The sequence below is a fragment of the Anolis carolinensis genome, chromosome 2 (genome assembly GCF_035594765.1).
Source record: "Anolis carolinensis isolate JA03-04 chromosome 2, rAnoCar3.1.pri, whole genome shotgun sequence".
Classification (NCBI taxonomy): domain Eukaryota; kingdom Metazoa; phylum Chordata; class Lepidosauria; order Squamata; family Dactyloidae; genus Anolis; species Anolis carolinensis.
In genome coordinates this window covers 19,074,542-19,092,282 of record NC_085842.1, presented here as the reverse complement: position 1 = coordinate 19,092,282, position 17,741 = coordinate 19,074,542, and the positions used below count along the sequence as shown (strand labels likewise).

The window sequence follows — 17,741 nt, the reverse complement described above, 5'->3', positions numbered from 1 at the left end:
AGGAAGCCACTTCCAAAGGGGACCCCCAGAAACATCCCTTCTCCCGTGAGAACCCCGGAGGCAAATAGGATGAGAAGGACGGGTGAGGCTGGCAGGGGAAGGGAAGGGTGAGAGCTTTGCCTCTAATATCCTTCCCTCCAGTGAGCAGCCGGGCATTATTTCCTGGAGGATGGACAGGTTGGATCTTCTTGCGGTCCAAGGCACTCTCAGGATTTTCCTCCAGCACCAGAGTTCAAAGGCGTGTATCTTCCTTCGCTCAGCCTTCCTTATGGTCCAGCTCTCGCAACCAGAAGTTCCTATGGGGAATACCATTGCTTTGACTAGGCGGACCTTCGTTGCCAATGAGATGTCTCCGCTCATGATGATGTCTCATCATGTACTGATCCATGTAGTTTTCATGGCAAGAATACTGGGGTGGGTTGCCATTACCTTCCCCAGGGATCATATTTAGTCTGACCTCTCTGCCATCAGTAAAATTTTGTCAGATGATATTGCGACGTGTCTCTCCCTTTGCATCCTTATCAACCTTTTAGCTAATGCAGCCTTTTCAAATATGACTTGTTATGTGCTGTTTGGGGCTGTAGGAATGGTAATGGGGAAGCATTGAGCTCCCTTTTCTGTAGGTCGGGCATGGGCAAACTTGGGCCCTCCAGGTGTTTGGACTACATCTTCCACAATTCCTAACAGCCTGTAGTCCAAAACACCTGGAGGGCCAAAGTTTGCCCATGCCTGCTGTAGCTGGCTGCAGGTTTTGTGTGTCAAACTATGTTTGCAGGGGGTGCATCTTGTATTCAATTTCTCAACCGTTTTGGAAAATTCAATGAATGTCTTTATAAATAAATATATAAAAAACTATTTAAAAAGGAAAATTAAATGAAGTTTATGCTTTAAACCCACTCTCTATTTGTGCCTTTTGATGTTTGTTCTCACTTATTTTGCTTACCAGTGGAACCCATGCTTTGATGGGGTTTTTGTGTTTGGAGCTGCCAGTCTGGAGCCAAAGGATTCACTAGCAACATCTACGCTTTTCTTATGTTGACACAGAAGTATATCTTCTCTACCCATTTATCATCCTTTAGTATGTTTATCCCATTTCTGTATCCTTGATAATCATGAATCATTTCTCACTTCCCCACACCTCCCATTCCGTTTTTCATCCACCACTTTTTGTCAAAGGACCACAAATTGCAGGGGTTTGACAAGGCTAAAAGAAAAGATTTCACATCCTCACTAAATAATTCTTCAGAAGGAATTCTCATTGAATTAAATATCGTAAACCAATTGTGTTCATGTTTATGGAATGGCAAAATTGCAGTATATCAGTGACTATCTAACAGCGTCAGTTGTATGATTAGCAACTTTGTCATCTTAAAGTTTCCACATTTTGAGAACATTACTTTAATATTACTCACAATTCAACTTTTAAAAATGACATTTGATGGAAAGAGGCTGGGGAGGTTGGTATGCAATTACATGAAGTGATGTTAAACGTTAATAGGTGTGTTGTACAGACAAAGTCAGTTCAGGAAACAAAGTCCCTGACTGGGACCACCTTCCACGTGGAAATCGATGTCCTCACTGTAGAAGAACATGTGGGTCAAGAATAGGGCCCTATACTTGTTGGTCCCATTTTAGGAGGCAACCCCTGGCAGTGAGACCCGGGAGACGCCTATTGGCAGAAACCCAGGCAAGTGATCCGCCCGAGCTGCCCATTTTGAGTGAGTCCCTTCTTTGGTGAGCAAATAGATTAGGCCCAATTGAAATTAGCCAGCAAGCAAGGAGAGAAAGTGATTTTCAGCCAAGGAAAATTTTATTATCTGCAGGTAAGATGCTAGCTAGTGATACATTCATAGATAGCACACAGAATACAGTTTCAGAGCCCTTTTTATACATAGGCTGCAACCAAGCCTTTAATTCTGGCCAGTCACAGAGAGGGGGTTGGCTCACTGGCCAGTGTGGGCTGGGACAAGGGATGATTAAGCATTGATGAATAGGGTTCCTTTTACTGAACAGGAAAAATAAAGTGATTGATGGCATTTTCTGGCCCTACCCAGGAATGCTATTGTCTTATGAGATGAACATGGCATGGCCCATTAATAGGGCTGGGCTGGCGATTCCAGACCCCAGAGAAACAAAACATCATATATTAATACAATTATGCAAAATGACAGAGGTTGGGGTTTGGCTGTAGACATGCAGATTCCTTCCGATGCGAGAGGTCCTGTTCATCAAAGGTGCAGGGTGGTGAAACTGGTTCTTCCCCAAGGATAGGGAGAGGTAATTTCCCCGTCTGAATTGAAGTATTGTGTTGCAATGTCCAGGTAAAGTCCAAAATTATAGGTGAAACTGGGAACTTAATTCAAACTGGGAACTTAATGAGGAAGTTCCCAGCTTGGTTTCTTCCCTCCAGGCTGTACAATTGTGTGGGATGCAAGACATCTTTGGGTTCAGGAACAAGGTTTCCCCCAAAGGGAAGGAATGGGGATCTCAGGAGCATAAAACATTAGGTTAACACAACATATAGGAAAAATATATTTTAGGACAGTCTTTCCCAATATGACAGTTTCTAGACATGTTACATTACCAATGTCCCTTGCAAAATCTTAATAGATTGTTTTCTAGTCAATCTGGAGAAAAGATCAAGGTTGAGGAAAGTTGCTTTAAAGGACAAAAGCAATTCTAAGTGGGAATAACCTTATCTCCCTGTTTGAATGGATTAAAATTGCCTTATTAATTTTCAGCCAGGACATTCCAAGCTCACAACCAACCAGATGATCTAAAGGAAATCATCATTCAGATTTTTTCCTTTAGACCTTTGTAAATAGACTCAATGTAAAATCATTCCATTAATATTATAACATACAGAAAGAGACCCAGAATTCTGAACAAGCCTTTTCTTCAGGTTAAACTAGATTTTCACCTACATGTTTTAAGAAACACCATCTATTTTGGGGCATTTAATACACACACATACATCGTTAATAGATTTATTATTATTTATATGTTATAGATAGGACAAGAAACATTCGCAGTATTCTGTATACATGAATAGATAGAAGATAATTCATCAGTGATTCTTTCTTAGTTATTTCATACTAGAAAATTCAGTCCCACATATATATATAACTACATGAAATACAGGGCTGTTAGTCATTAATTAAACCCATTCCCACACTTTGAATCAAACATCTCAATTAAATGTATTTCTAACCCTGCATATACATGACAGGAAATATTTGCAGTAACCAATGTTCATGAATGGCTAAAAGAAAACTTGAAATATCCTTCCTTTAGCTCTCAAAATATTATTAGTTATGCTTAATGAGATATTGGTCAGATTATTATTTCCCACAAAAGCCATGGCTTTTTAACTTAGTGTTTCTATAACAAAGATTCATGCCCACTCTGATGTAACACAAATGATCTTCCTTTTACCCCATTTCTTCCATATGGGTTGATAATTAAAAAAGAAGTCTTGTGTTTTAACTGCAGATCTTTCCACACTCTAGTAGAATAGTAGAGTTGGAAGAGACCTCATGGGTTATCCAGTCCAACCCCCTGCCAAGAAGCAGGAAATCGCATTCAAAGCACCCCCGACAGATGGAAAACAGATAGTTTTCCTCTGCCTTGAGTTGCTTGATGACAAACAAGGTGTGATTTCTGACTGAAGCTCTTTTCACACTGAGCATTTACATGGCTTCTCTCCTGTGTGAGTTGCCTGATGACTAATAAGGACATGCTTGTGAGTGAAGCTCTTTTCACACTGATATCCTTTAACAGGCTTTACTCCTGTGTGAGTTGCTTGATGACCAATAAGGGTGTGCTTTTGACTGAAGCCCTTTTCACATTGCAAGCATTTAAATGGCTACTCTCCCTTGTGAGTTGCCTGATGGCAAAGGTGTGAGTTTCGACTGAAGCTCTTTCCACACTGCAAGCACTGAAATGGCTTCTTTCCTGTGTGAGTTGCCTGATGACTAATAAGTTTGTGCTTGTGACTGAAGCTCTCTTCACACTGCAAGCATTGAAATGGCTTCTCTCCTGTGTGAGTAGCCTGATGACGAATAAGGCTGTGCTTTTGACTGAAGCCCTTTTCACACTGCAAACATTGAAATGGCTTGTCTCCTGTGTGAGTTGCCTGATGACGAATAAGGACGTGCTTGTGACTGAAGCTTTTTTCACACTGCAAGCATTTAAATGGCTTCACTCCTTTGTGAATTGCCTGATGACTAATAAGATTTACCTTTTGACTGAAGCTCTTTTCACACTGCAAGCACTGAAATGGTTTCACTCCTGTGTGAGTTGCCTGGTGACGTATAAGGCTGCTCTTTTCACTGAAGCTCTTTTCACACTGCAAACATTGAAATGGCTTGTCTCCTGTGTGAGTTGCCTGATGACGAATAAGGACGTGCTTGTGACTGAAGCTTTTTTCACACTGCAAGCATTTGAATGGCTTCACTCCTTGGTGAATTGCCTGATGACTAATAAGGTTTCCCTTTAGACTGAAGCTCTTTTCACACTGAAAACACTGAAATGGTTTCACTCCTGTGTGAGTTGCCTGATGACTAATAAGAATGTTCTTGCGACTGAAGCACCTTTTACACTGCAAGCATTGAAATGGCTTCACTCCTTTGTGAATTGCCTGATGACTAATAAGGTTTCCCTTTAGACTGAAGCTCTTTCCACACTGCAAGCATTGAAATGGCTTCACTCCTGTGTGAGTTGCCTGATGAGTAATAAGGTGCTGCTTTTGAATGAAGCCCTTTTTACACTGCAAGCATTTAAATGGTTTCTCTCCTGTGTGAGATGCCTTATGACGAATAAGGTCGTGGTAGTGACTGAAGCTCTTTTCACACTGCAAGCATTGAAACGGCTTCACTCCTGTGTGAGTGGCCTGATGACTAATAAGGTTTCCCTTTAGACTAAAGCTCTTTTCACACTGCAAGCATTTAAATGGCTTCTCTCCTGTGTGAGTTGCCTGATGTCTCATAAGGTTGTGCTTGTGACTGAAGCACCTTTCACACTGCAAGCATTGAAATGGCTTCTCTCCTGTGTGAGTTGCCTGATGACTAATAAGGCCGTTCTTGTGACTGAAGCTCTTTTCACACTGCAAGCATTTAAATGGCTTCTCTCCTGTGTGAGTGGCCTGATGATTAATAAGGCTTCTCTTTTCGCTGAAGCTCTTTTCACACTGCAAGCATTGAAACGGCTTCACTCCTGTGTGAATGGCCTGATGACGAATCAGGCTTCCCTTTAGACTGAAGCTCTTTTCACACTGCAAGCATTGAAATGGCTTCTCTCCTGTGTGAGTTGCCTGATGAGTAATAAGATGCTGCTTTTGACTGAAGCTCTTTTTACACTGCAAGCATTTAAATGGCTTCTCTCCTGTGTGAGTTGCCTGATGACAAACAAGGTGTGATTTCCGACTGAAGCTCTTTTCACACTGCAAGCATTTAAATGGTTTCTCTCCTGTGTGAGTGGCCTGATGACGAATAAGGCTTCCCTTTAGACTGAAGCTCTTTCCACACTGCAGGCATCCAAATGGCTTCTCTCCTGTGTGAGTTGTTTGATGACTAATAAGGTCGTGCTTGTGACTGAAACTCTTTTCACACTGCAAGCATTTAAATGGCTTCTCCCCTGTGTGAGTTGCCTGATGAATAATAAGGACATTCTTGTGACTGAAGCTCTTTCCACATTGCAAGCATTTACACAGCCTTTCTCTTTTGTGAGTTGCCTGATGAATAAGGCGTTTCTTTTGATTGAAGCTCTTTTTATACTGCAACCATTTTAATGGCCTTCCTCCTGTGTGAATGGTGTTGAAAAGCAAAGCTTATATTAAAGTTTAAAAATATACAAATTACAAAATGCATTTAGTCGAGACAGCCCTTTCTCACAGAAAGCAAAAACCCTCCATCTGCCTGATGGCACAAAAATAGGTGAACTTAACCTCATGGCATCAGGCAGCAGAACAAACATCCAAATTCAGATTAGAAGCCAGAATAAAGTCGCCACTTTAAAAAGGACTGACTGAAGCAGCACAGATTTGGTGTTTGACCTTCTCTCTTTTTTGTTACTCCTTATTTTCATTCCTTGAAGGTTCTAGTTGACAACTTGGGCCACTCACAAAAGTCTTCTGGATTTGGCTTTATTACTCAGACCTTTACAGCTCCAAGAAAAAAATAGCTAATGGCGATTTTGACTAACACCTCTCCTTTCCTTCCAATCTCACTCCACGCCTCCAACATACTTATCATTTTTTCCCCACGAGAAAAGTTAGTCCATTCAGCTGCTCTCAAACTTCTCCACTGACACCCCTGGCTGACCCTGAGCTCTCATGGAGAGGCTTTATGGTGACTTCCTGAACAGCAGAAATCAGCTCCTGACACTTACATGATTAAATGTCATTTCTCCCATTTTAGCCCCTGAATCTTTTTTGTAAAAAGCACCCCCTACTTTTTTATATTGTTAGTTACACAAGCCTGCATTTGAATGTATTGTATGTTTTTGTGTATGAAAAAAATCTATTTATACATAAATCAAGGTGTGTATGTATGGACTGCAAAGACTCCTAAATGGCTTGAAAGAACTGGATCAAACTTGATACATGGACAAAGAGAAAATACTGGCTACATCTTTTTAACAAGGCCACTCCTCTTGGGGCTTTGGCCCCAAAGACAAAAATAGGTGTCTATATAGAGGGAGAAAGGGGGTTCTGGAGTAGGCACTACACCGAGGTAACCCAGTAACTTTGGAATAATAGATCATGCTCACCGGAAGAGTCGAGCGCAATCAAGAACAAGTTAAGAGGACACCCAGAGATGATGAGTGGGGAAGAACACAGCCGAGGATCTCGGGGGTGACTCCCTCTTCACGGGCCAGGTCAAACAGTCGGGAGAGGAAAGGAAGAAGAGGAACATGCTGCACGTGTGGCCAGGAGGGGTATGGAGCCGTGAATTGTTGGAAGGGACTTTCCAAGGTTAGAGGAACCATGCCCCCGCAACAGAAGACTTTCCCTCCTTCCAAGGTGACCAAAAAAAGTGTCAACAGTGATTGAGACAGCTCTGGGCCCCGGTCGAATGTCAGCTGGAAGAGGGGAGCTAGACTTGGAAGATAATGGAGAATGGCTGCAGGGAAGCGTCACGCTCTGCTTCAAATGCTCAACAGCAGATTGTATTATCCCAGGGCAAAAACTTGTCAGTGAGCTTTAAATGCGATACCGTTTGGGTGATGGTGGAACTGCAAAACCCAGAGATGGGCCAAAGGGTAAGAACAGAAGCCGATCTAGACTGTGGGTGCACCAGATGTCTGATTGTCCCAACTCTAGCAAATCAGTTGGGAATAGAAGCCCAACCTTTAAAAACACCAGTGGCTTTTGCTCAGTTAGATGGCTCCAACGCAAATGGAATAAAGGTAGTAGAAAAGACTAATTTTCTAGAGATGAATATCATCTCCCCATCAAGAGACTTTGCAATTTGTAATCTCACCCATGGCTGCCACGGCTCCACTGGCTACCCATCTGTTTCCAGACATAATTCAAATTGCTAGTTATGACCTATAAAGACCTAAATGGCTCAGGTCCAGGCTATTTGACTCCTTGTCCAAACCTACCTGGGCGCTAGAATCCTCAAGAGAAGCCCTTCTCTCACTCCCACCACCATCACAAGCATGGTTGGTGGATGGAAAATGACCACTGCCTAGAATTCATCTAATGTGGCCACTCCACCCAAGTGCCTATTGTCTTCTTGGCTGGCCCCTATATGGATATGGAATGAGCTTACTTTCTATGGCTTCAGAGGAAGATCTGAAACACTAGATAACTTTTAGAACTTGTAAACGGATTTGGTTAACTACAAGCATAATGGAGCTTTACCCAGGGATGACACAATCCCCAAATTCTCCTCCACGATTTGCTGGTGCAAGGCTTTTTGGCTCGGATCCAAGAGGGCCCACTCCTCCTCTGAGAAATCCACAGACACATCTTCAAAAGTCACCTGAAGGGGAAAAAATGTTATCTGCAAGGAGAAAATGACAACTAAGTCAGAAAAAACAGGCCATTTGTGATTAACATCTTTGATTATGTCATTGATTGAAAACATCTTTCATTGAAGGAATGTAGAAAAGAGAGGTTCATTTAGGGCAATATTCAAGGAACCAAGAGACCTGGCTTTCCCTCCCCTCCCCTCCCGGGATCCTGCTGCCTACCTGATCTGGTTCCGCAGAATCTCTTCTTAGGAAAGAATCGTGAAAAGTTGTGCTACTATCACTTGGCCATGTTTCACTGCCTGTGAAAGAGAGGAAAGACATTGGGGAGGGTGAGACCAGTCTCTTTTCCAGGCTGCCCTACAGTTCCTTCCTTCCGAAGCCTGCCACTCTCCCCTTGCCCGGTGATGCTTTTTTAAACTCTCTCCTTGGTCCCAGGTCTTTAATATGGACTATTCTGTTTTCCAGGGGGGTTGCGATCTATTCCCAGGAAACGTAGAGGGTGATTCTATTTGTTTCTGTATTTGTGCCAATGTAGCCAAGAGCACATTCACCACCATAAACATCCAGACAGAAGCAAAGGAATTAAGTAACTTTGAAAGTTACTTAACTTAAAGTTATTAACTTTGGTGAATGCCTCCCTCCGGGAAGGCAAGTTTCCAACGAGCCTAAAAATGGCTGTGATCAAACTGCTGTTGAAGCAGCCATCACTGGACCCCACTCAATTCGGTAACTTTCGCCTATTTCCAATCTCCCCTTTCTGGGCAAGATCATGGAACATGTGGTTGCCTCACAACTTCAAGCATTCTTGGAGGACACTAGTTTTCTAGATCTGGTGCAGTCTGGCTTTGGGCCGAGGCATGATACCGAGGCAGCCTTGGTAGCCTTGGTCGCCTTAGTCGATGATCTTCGCCGCGAGCTGGATAGGGGGAGTGTGTCCCTGCTGGTTCTGCTGGACCTCACAGTGGCCTTCAATACAGTTGACCACAGTATCCTTCTGAGACGCCTCGTGGAGATGGACCTTGGAGGTACTGCTTTGCAGTGGCTCCACTCATTCCTGGAAGGTCGGTCCCAGATGGTGTCACTGGGGGACTCCTGCTCAGCCCCACAACCATTGACTTGTTGGGTCCCGCAGGGTTCTGTACTGTCCCCCATGTTGTTTAATATCTACATGAAGCCGCTAGGAGAGATCATCCGGAGTTTCGGAGTGCGGTGTCATCTCTATGCAGATGATGTCCAATCTGTCACTCCTTTCCACCTGTCATTAAGGAGGCTGTTCAGGTCCTGAACCGGTGCTTGGTCGCTATGTCGGACTGGATGAGGGCCAACAAACTGAAACTGAATCCAGACAAGACATAGGTCCTCCTGGTCAGTCAGAAGGCCAAACAGGGTATAGGGTTACAGCCTGTGCTGGATGGGGTCACACTTCCCTTGAAGACGCAGGTGCGCAGTCTGGAGGTGATCCTAGACTCATCGTTGAGCCTGGAGCCCCAGGTCTCAGCGGTGGATAGGGGAGACTTCACACAGCTAAAACTTGTGCGCCAGCTGCGCACGTACCATGAAAAGCCAGACTTGGCCACGGTGGTCCACACTCTTGTTACATCCCAATTAGACTACTGCAACGCACTCTACGTGGGGCTGCCTTTGAAGACTGTTCGGAAGCTTCAATTAGTCCAACGGGAGGCAGCCAAGTTGTTAACCAGAGCAGTGTACAGGGAGAGCACTATTCCTCTGTTATGTCAGCTTCATTGACTGCCGATTAGCTACCGAGCACGATTCAAAGTGCTGGCTTTAGCCTATAAAGCTCTAAACGGCTCTGGCCCAGCTTACCTGTCCAAACGTGTCTCCCACTATGACCTACAACATAATTTAAGATCTTCAGGGGAGGCCCTGCTCTCGGTCCCACCAGCCGCACAAGTGTGGCTAGCGGGGATGAGAGACAAGGCCTTCTCAGTGGTGGCTCCTTGGCTGTGGAACTCCCTCCCTAGTGACATCTGGCAGGCTCCATCCCTTTTGAGTTTTAGAAAGAAAGTGAAGACCTGGCTATGCGAGCAAGTGTTCAAAGATTAAGTTTTGTTGGCTTTGACTCGGTCTGAACTAAGGTTTATGTACAAGGTTCTGTGGATGAATGGCTCAAATATTTTGTATTGTTTTTACTGTTTTTAACTGCTTGTTTTATTCTTTTGTATTGTTGTATATTGGCATCAAATTCTGCCAGTTTTGTAAGCCGCCCTGAGTCCCTTCGGGTGAGAACGGCGAGATAGAAATAAAGAATAAATAAATAGGTAAAGGTTTTCCCCTGATGTTAAGTCCAGTCATGTCTGACTCTGGGAGTTGGTGCTCATCTCCATTTCTAAGCCGAAGAGCCGGCGTTGTCCATAGACACCTCCAAGGTCATGCGGCCGGCATGACGGCATGGAGCGCCGTTACCTTCCCGCCGGAGAGGTACCTATTGATCTATTCACATTGGCATGTTTTTGAACTGCTAGGTTAGCAAGAGCTGTAGCTAACAGCGGCCGCTCACACCGCTCCCGGGGATAGAACCTGGGACCTTTCTGTCTCCAGCTCAGTGCTTTAATGCACTTCGCCACTGGGGCTCCCATAATAAATAAATAAAGTGGAACAAATAAGTATTATGGAGACATGTCTCATGTCAACAGCATTTTAAGCTCCCAGGCTTCCCAATTTTTTTCAGTTCACACAGCTCAGACATTTCAGGTCTACTCAAGAGGAGGTGAGCAAGCAAGAAGGACCACTGGCCATCCCTTACCAAATGTGATAGATTCGCCTTCTCCAATCTGGGAAACGCACATAGTGTCTGAAGGAAACTCCTCCAACTTGTTGATCTCATCTGTACAAGAGTCCTGCACCTGAACAAGAAGCACAGATCACAAAGAAAAATAAAGATTAGAAAAGGAGGGAGGGCTCTCTTTCTGCAACCTGTTCCAGACAGCTTGGGACTAAGACTGGTTTTCTTCATTCTCTTTCCTTTGTTTGGGCACTGCACTCTGCTTCAGGACTTGATCTGAAGAAAAACGGCTACTGCAGAGATGAAGGAAGTGGTTTACATAATCCTGGGGTTGTAATTGGGGCTACCCAAGAGGGGCTCTCGGACTGAGTAACCTAAGTCTGAATATCTGTGCTTTCAGGTCCCTGTTGCGCTATCTCTACCTGTGAATAACATACACATGGCTGGAATTATCAATATGTTCCCTTTAATCTTCAAAATTTGCCATCCTATAACTTCAGCTCACTATACCTGGTTATACCACCTTAGGGAATGGAGAGGACTGCCCCCTCCTCTCCATGAGAGCCCTCGGGGATTCAAAGGGGACAGTCATGGCACTCCACGTCTCTTTTCCAGGGTCCTCCTTTTTTAATGCTTCTCTGAACTCATTCCAACTTGTTTCTATTATTCTTAAATCCTTCAAAACAATTATTCTTGATTCATTGAAACTACAAGATGAACCTCTCTCTTACCTGGGGCTTCTCCCACTTCCTCTCCTCTTCCCGACTCAGGAGGAATCCTTCAGCCAAAGCCACGGCCTGGGAACTGGTCTCTGCCCCACATTCCCTCACCCAGCGCTCCATCTCCGCAGGAAGGACGGCCAGGAACTGCTCCAGGAGCACCAGGTCCAGCATCTCCGCCTTGGAGTGTCGCTCTGGCTTCAGCCACAGGCGGCAGAGAGAGTGGAGGCGGCTGCAAACCTCCCGGGGCCCCAAGGCCTCCTCATAGCGGAAATGCTGGAAGCGCTGGCCCTGAAGGACTGGATGGAGCGGACTGCTCTCCCAGTCTTTCTTCCAAGAGTCCTCCCAGAATGCTTTATTGTTCTCTTCCTCAATAGTAGAAAAACATACTTCTAACTGGGAGGCAGCTGGCTCTTGCCCTTCCATCTTGGTTCTGCGCTTCTAGGCTGCCTTCAGTCTGGATGAAGATACATCCACCTCTTCTCTCAGATGACATTCAGAGTGAGAGGACTGGGAGAACTGGTGGGGCCTGCAAACCAAAGAAGATGAACGAGCTCATATGAATACTCTCAAGGGATAACATTTTGCCATGAATCTTGAATTAAGGACCAAGGACCCGGGGCTAGTTTTTTCATGCAACATATTCACATACCCATCGCCAAGGCACTACACTTGGAAGGCTGGACAACAGAGGAATCGCCTAAGTAAGGAAGGAGTGATGTCAAGGGTTAGTAGGTGTGATTTACAGTTCAGGGAACAAAGTACATGGAGGGGTGGAAATAATAATAATAATAATAATTTTATTTTTAAACCCGCCCCATCTCCCCACGAGGACTCGGGGCGGCTTACAAGGGGCCAAGCCCAGGCAAAACAGACAATATAAAACACAACAATAAAACAAATCAATCAACAATAAAGAAAGTCATAAAACAAATAAGATCATACAAAACAAGCATGCTTGATAAAATCCTGGGTTGGCTCCTAAAAAGAACTGGGCCATAAAAGTGCTAGTACAGTAGAGTCTCACTTATCCAACACTCGCTTATCCAAGCTTCTGGATTATCCAAGCCATTTTTGTAGTCAATGTTTTCAATATATCATGATATTTTGGTGCTAAATTCGTAAATACAGCAATTACTACATAGCATTACTGTGTATTGAACTACTTTTTCTGTCAAATTTGTTGTATAACATGATTTGATGTTTAATAGGCTTTTCCTTTATCCCTCCTTACTATCCAACATATTCGCTTATCCAACGTTCTGCCAGCCTGTTTATGTTGGATAAGTGAGACTCTACTGTAGTATCAGATACAGTCGGGGAGAGGACGATACAAAAGGATTATCCCATTAAAGTGCTGGGGAAGGCATAAACAAAGGAGACTATGGCCGGCTAAAGGAATAAAGAATAAAGGTATGGAAATAATAAAAAAGAAAGCTACAGTCTGGGAGTAAAATTATGAATGTTATGAAAAGACATTACACTAGAGTCTCACTTATGCAACATAAACAGCCTGGCAGAATGTTGGATAAGCGAATATGTTGGATAGCAAGGAGGGATAAAGGAAAAGCCTATTAAACATCAAATTAGGTTATGATTTTACAAATTAAGCACCAAAACATCATGTTATACAACAAATTTGACAGAAAAAGTAGTTCAATACGCAGTAATGCTATGTAGTAATTACTGTATTTACGAATTTAGCACCAAAATATCACGATGTATTGAAAACATTGACTACAAAAATGGCTTGGATTATCCAGAGGCTTGGATAAGCGAGGCTTGGATAAGTGAGACTCTACTCTATATACTTTTGAAAACCTAATCGTTTCCATGCATGTTGAAGTCATACTACATAGGGCAGGAATTGGGAGGGCATTTCTAAAGCTCCTTTTGCACTGCCATATAATCCAAATTATCAAAGCAGACAACTCACACGCTTTGAACTGAATTATATGAGTCTGTACTTCCATATAATCCAGCCCAAAGCAGATAATCTAGATTTTATATGGAGTCCTCGTGGACAACAAGTTAAACATGAGCCAAGTGTCCAGAGGAGGGCAACTCAAATAATCAAGGGTCTGGAGAACAAGTTCTATGAGGAGCGGCTTAAAGAGCGTTTAGCAGGCCTGGGCCAACTTGGGCCCTCCCTCCAGGTGTTTTGGACTCCAACTACCGGCTGTTAGGAATTGTGGGAGTTGGAGTCCAAAACACCTGGAGGGAGGGAGGGCCCAAGTTGGCCCAGGCCTGCTATAGAACAATACCGTCTCCTAGCAACCAATATGCTTCAGAGAGTGGCACCTTCTTCCTCGCGAAGCCCGCTCTGACTGGACGACTCTGAGGAAGAGGACTGGCGGGGCTTCAGTCACGTGACGGGAAGCGGAAGCGGAAGTCCTGCTGAGGAAGCCACTTCCAAAGGGGACCCCCAGAAACATCCCTTCTCCCGTGAGAACCCCGGAGGCGAATAGGAGGAGAAGGACGGGTGAGGCTGGCAGGGGAAGGGAAGGGTGAGAGGACGACTCTAATGGCCATCCCAATGCTAATTCTATCTTGCTGATTACAACACTCACACCTCTCCACAAAGGATTCCCCCAGGCAGGAAGCAGCCAGGCTTTGAAGCTGCAAGGCCAGTAAATGCTAATCAGGTGATTAATTGCAACGTTCACACTTGCCTCCAACAGACAAGAGTTTTTTTCTCCCACCCTGGACTTTCCACAGTCACAGATATATCAACCCCACTTGCCTAGTTTCCAACAGACCTCACAACCTCTGAGGGTGCCTGCCATAGATGTGGGCGAAACGTCAGGAGAGAATGCTTCTGGAACGTGGCCCTAAGCCCCAGAAAACTCACAGCACCCCAGTGATTCTGGCCATGAAAGCCTTCGACAATACAACAGCCACACTCTCTTTGACAGACAAGGGTTCTTTCTCCCAACCTGGACATTCTACCCTGGTAATAATAATAATGAGGAGCCCCCGGTGGTATAGTGGGTTAAAGCCTTGTGACTTGAAGGTTGGGTTGCTGACCTGAAGGCTGCTAGGTTCAAAACCAACCCGGGGAGAGCGCAGATGAGCTCCCTCTATCAGCTCCAGCTCCATGCGGGAACATGAGAGAAGCCTCCCACAAGGATGGTAGAAAACATCAAAACATCTGGGCGTCTCCTGGGCAACGTCCTTGCAGACAACCTATTCTCTCACACCAGAAGTGACTTGCAGTTTCTCAAGTCGCTCCTGACACAAATAATAATAATAACAACAACTTTGTTTTTATATCCCACCACCATCTCCCCGAAGGGACTCAGGGTGGCTTATACAGGGACAAACTTGAACAACAACATAACATTACATTGCATACACAATAATTAAACAATAAAATGTTAAAAACAGTACAACATAAGATAAAACAACATAACATGACAGTTACTTTAAAAGACTGAGCATCAATTGCTATGCATGGCAGAGGGTGGTATGTATGTATGTGTGTATATACAGTAGAATCTCGCTTATCCAACATAAACGGGCCGGCAGAACGTTGGATAAGCGAAAATGTTGGATAAGGAGGGAGTAAGGAAAAGCCTATTAAACGTCAAATTAGGTTATGATTTTACAAATTAAGCACCAAAACATCATGTTTTACAACAAATTGACAGAAAAACAGTTCAATACACGGTAATGTTATGTAGTAATTATTGTATTTACGAATTTAGCACCAAAACATCGCAGTGTATTGAAAACATTGGCTACAAAAGCATTGACCACTAAAAGGCAGACTGCGTTGGATAATACAGAACGTTGGATAAGCGAGACTCTATATATATAATATATACACACACATACACATATATACACATACACACACACACACTCCATTTGCTCCACCTCCAACAGATGCCAGCCATAGATGCAGGTGAAACGTCAGGAGAAAATACTGCTAGAACACATTGGCCATATAGCCCAGGAACCACACAACACCCCAGTGATTCCGGCCATGAAAGCCTTCGACAGTATATTGAAATTTATTGTTTAAAATGGATTGGGTAGGTCTGGTGGAAATATAGTTTTGCCTTGAATGCTGACAGCTCATTTAGGTGTTGGATCTCTCCCATCAGGTCATCCCACAATCCATTAAGGCCCCCTGGGCAATGGTTGCCAACTGGTTCTGGCTGGTTGGATGAGTATTTTATTTTATTTTGGTTATTTAATGTTTCTCTTACTTAAGTGATATCTCTTTACTGCTCTAATGTAGCACAAATCCTATGTAAGATTATACTACGTATTATTGACATTCATATTAAAATCTGATGTATATACAGAAAGTCTTCAGGACTTCAATGTTCAAAGTAGGTTATATGGAAGAAGGTGACCCTGTAGGTAATGTGGACCGAAATCATGTAAGGCTTTTTAAGGTTATAGTCCACATTCAGCACTTTATAAAGTTGGACACACCCCCTCTCCACACACACACACACACACACACACACACGTCCCAAGCCATTGAACCCAGTTCAGTGCAGGGTTTCTAGCAAGAGTATCACCAGCAAGGATCTTGGCTGGTCCAAGAGTTTGACTGTAAAGCCATTATGGTGCCTTCCTCCTCTGTTTCCTCATGTGAACGCTGAGCAGGCAGGTGTGCAGCCTTTCCTATAGCATTGCTGACAGGAGCTAGGGTTGCCAGAGAGAAAACTAGCAAGGACTCCTATACCTATAGCAATTGTATATTAGATGGAATTTCAGCATAATTCATTACAAAAGCAATACCTGTTAAAATTTGTTCTGCACAGCCATCCTATATACGAGGATTGAATGAAAAGTAATGTCTTCATAACTCCTCAACAGATGGCAGTACTGGTATGCAGCAGGTACTGGCTTGTTCAGTAGACTCTCTACAGTTCTATTTTGTCAGGGTTTTGTGTATTGTGAAATGTTAAAATCAATCTGGGTTATTAGAAATGCCTTATGTGTTAGTTTTTCCGGCAAGGCATTTCAGCAGTTATGGAGTTAATGAGAGTCTGCTATGATTGATGTATCACAGGACCAATGGGGTCAAGTTTGTTTTGACCGGGACTTTCTTTCCTGTTCCTGTGGAATGCAGAGGAGTTTCCTGAGTAGAGCGGAGAAGAGCTGTTGAGCAGTGTGCTGTGTGTGCATGAGTCGCTTCGGCGAGCACTCATGGAAAGAAGGACTCTATTTTGTATATAGTCTTGTAAATAAAGATTGATTGCCGTTGGATTTCCAACCGAATCCTCGTCTGCTGGAGTGTGTTTGTCCAGTGCTGTTTTTTCCACACGGGAGACAGCCTGGAGAAGGTGGTGAACCGGGATGGTGAATTTTTGGATTTCACTCTGCTACCCATCATCCCCGCTGACATATTTGGCGGGAAGCCTTAGCATTGAACGGTTGTGTTGTTCAAGTGCAAAGTATGGAACCCTGCACAGACGGTCGGTCAATGCAACTTAAGCAACGTGCAGTCACTGAATTCTTGACAGCAGAAGGTGTCACCCCAAAGGAGATTCATCAGAGAATGCAAGCTGTTTGTGATGATTGTGTTGATGTGAGTACTGGGCAAGTAAGTTTAAAGATGTTGAGGTGGTAACATCTGACTTGCGTGACAAACAAAGAGTGGAACATCCTGTGACAGCAATCACCGAGTTTCACAAGCAAAAGCCCTCTGAGGTGGCTGTGGAAGTACTTGAATTTTTTCAAGGTTCAGACATGTCATGCCTCAGTTGTCTTTCCACCAAGCAGAATGTGCCAAGCTCCATCAACTTCTCTTTGTGTTATTTTTTCACCATATCTCTTTATAATCCCCATGGATCTTCTTTTTTGCAGTACATTCAGGTTTTGCAGTGCATTTCTGTTTTAAGCTGGGTTCAGAAGTGAGGTACAGTGTTCCCTCACTTATCGCGGGGTTTAGGTTCCAGGACCACCCGCAATAAGTGAATATCCGCGAAGTAGGGATGCTATATTTATTTTAATATTTATACATTATTTTAGTAGTTATACACAATTTTAAGTCTTTAGCAACTAATTGTGTGTTGATAAATTGTCTTCTCCTCCCGTTGCCACTTGGGCTCCTTTTCTCTCCCTTTGGCTTCTCCTTCCTCTCTTCCTTAGGTTGTAAATTGTAATTTTTTATGATTTATAATAGTCTTTTAGAGTTTATTGAAAAACCATGAAACAGCAAATCCGTGAAAAGTGAACTGCAAAGTAAGGAACACTGTAATTTAATCATGTTCAGGTGTATCCATAGTTTTACATTTCAGTCTGGCCAGGAACGAGGGTCTTCCTGAATAATA

General features: G+C 43.7%; 3 protein-coding genes across 7 annotated transcripts in view; 1 reads left to right on the top strand and 2 right to left on the bottom strand.

The window, feature by feature from the left end:
* The window catches only part of LOC100551566 (zinc finger protein 271), a 46,237-nt gene that overhangs the window by 20,497 nt on the left and 7,999 nt on the right, over positions 1–17,741 (top strand). The window contains exon 1 of one of the 4 annotated variants that reach the window (XM_062973349.1): positions 50–82. The exons of 1 other annotated variant lie outside the window; for it this stretch is intronic. The gene's annotated coding sequence lies outside the window, so the exon portion shown is untranslated. 2 more of the 4 variants (XM_062973347.1, XM_062973348.1) reach the window with 2 other exon arrangements.
* LOC134295836 (zinc finger protein 268-like) lies at positions 1,789–6,987 on the bottom strand. The gene is made up of 2 exons (XM_062969290.1): positions 6,810–6,987; positions 1,789–5,826 (listed from the first exon to the last, which is right to left on the bottom strand). Exons 1-2 carry the CDS (start codon positions 6,985–6,987, stop codon positions 3,866–3,868), a joined length of 2,139 nt encoding a protein of 712 aa, XP_062825360.1. The 3' UTR covers positions 1,789–3,865.
* Positions 5,822–13,825, bottom strand: LOC100551766 (zinc finger protein 202). Of its 2 annotated transcripts, none has more exons than XM_062973507.1 (6): positions 13,747–13,825; positions 12,098–12,145; positions 11,458–11,974; positions 10,748–10,847; positions 8,200–8,279; positions 5,822–8,009 (listed from the first exon to the last, which is right to left on the bottom strand). In XM_062973507.1, the coding sequence occupies exons 3-6, from the start codon at positions 11,869–11,871 to the stop codon at positions 7,845–7,847; spliced, it is 759 nt and encodes a 252-aa protein (XP_062829577.1). In that variant the 5' UTR covers positions 11,872–11,974; positions 12,098–12,145; positions 13,747–13,825; the 3' UTR covers positions 5,822–7,844. The 2 variants fall into 2 exon arrangements, with proteins under 2 accessions (XP_062829577.1, XP_062829578.1); XM_062973508.1 differs by having other exon boundaries at positions 5,822–7,988.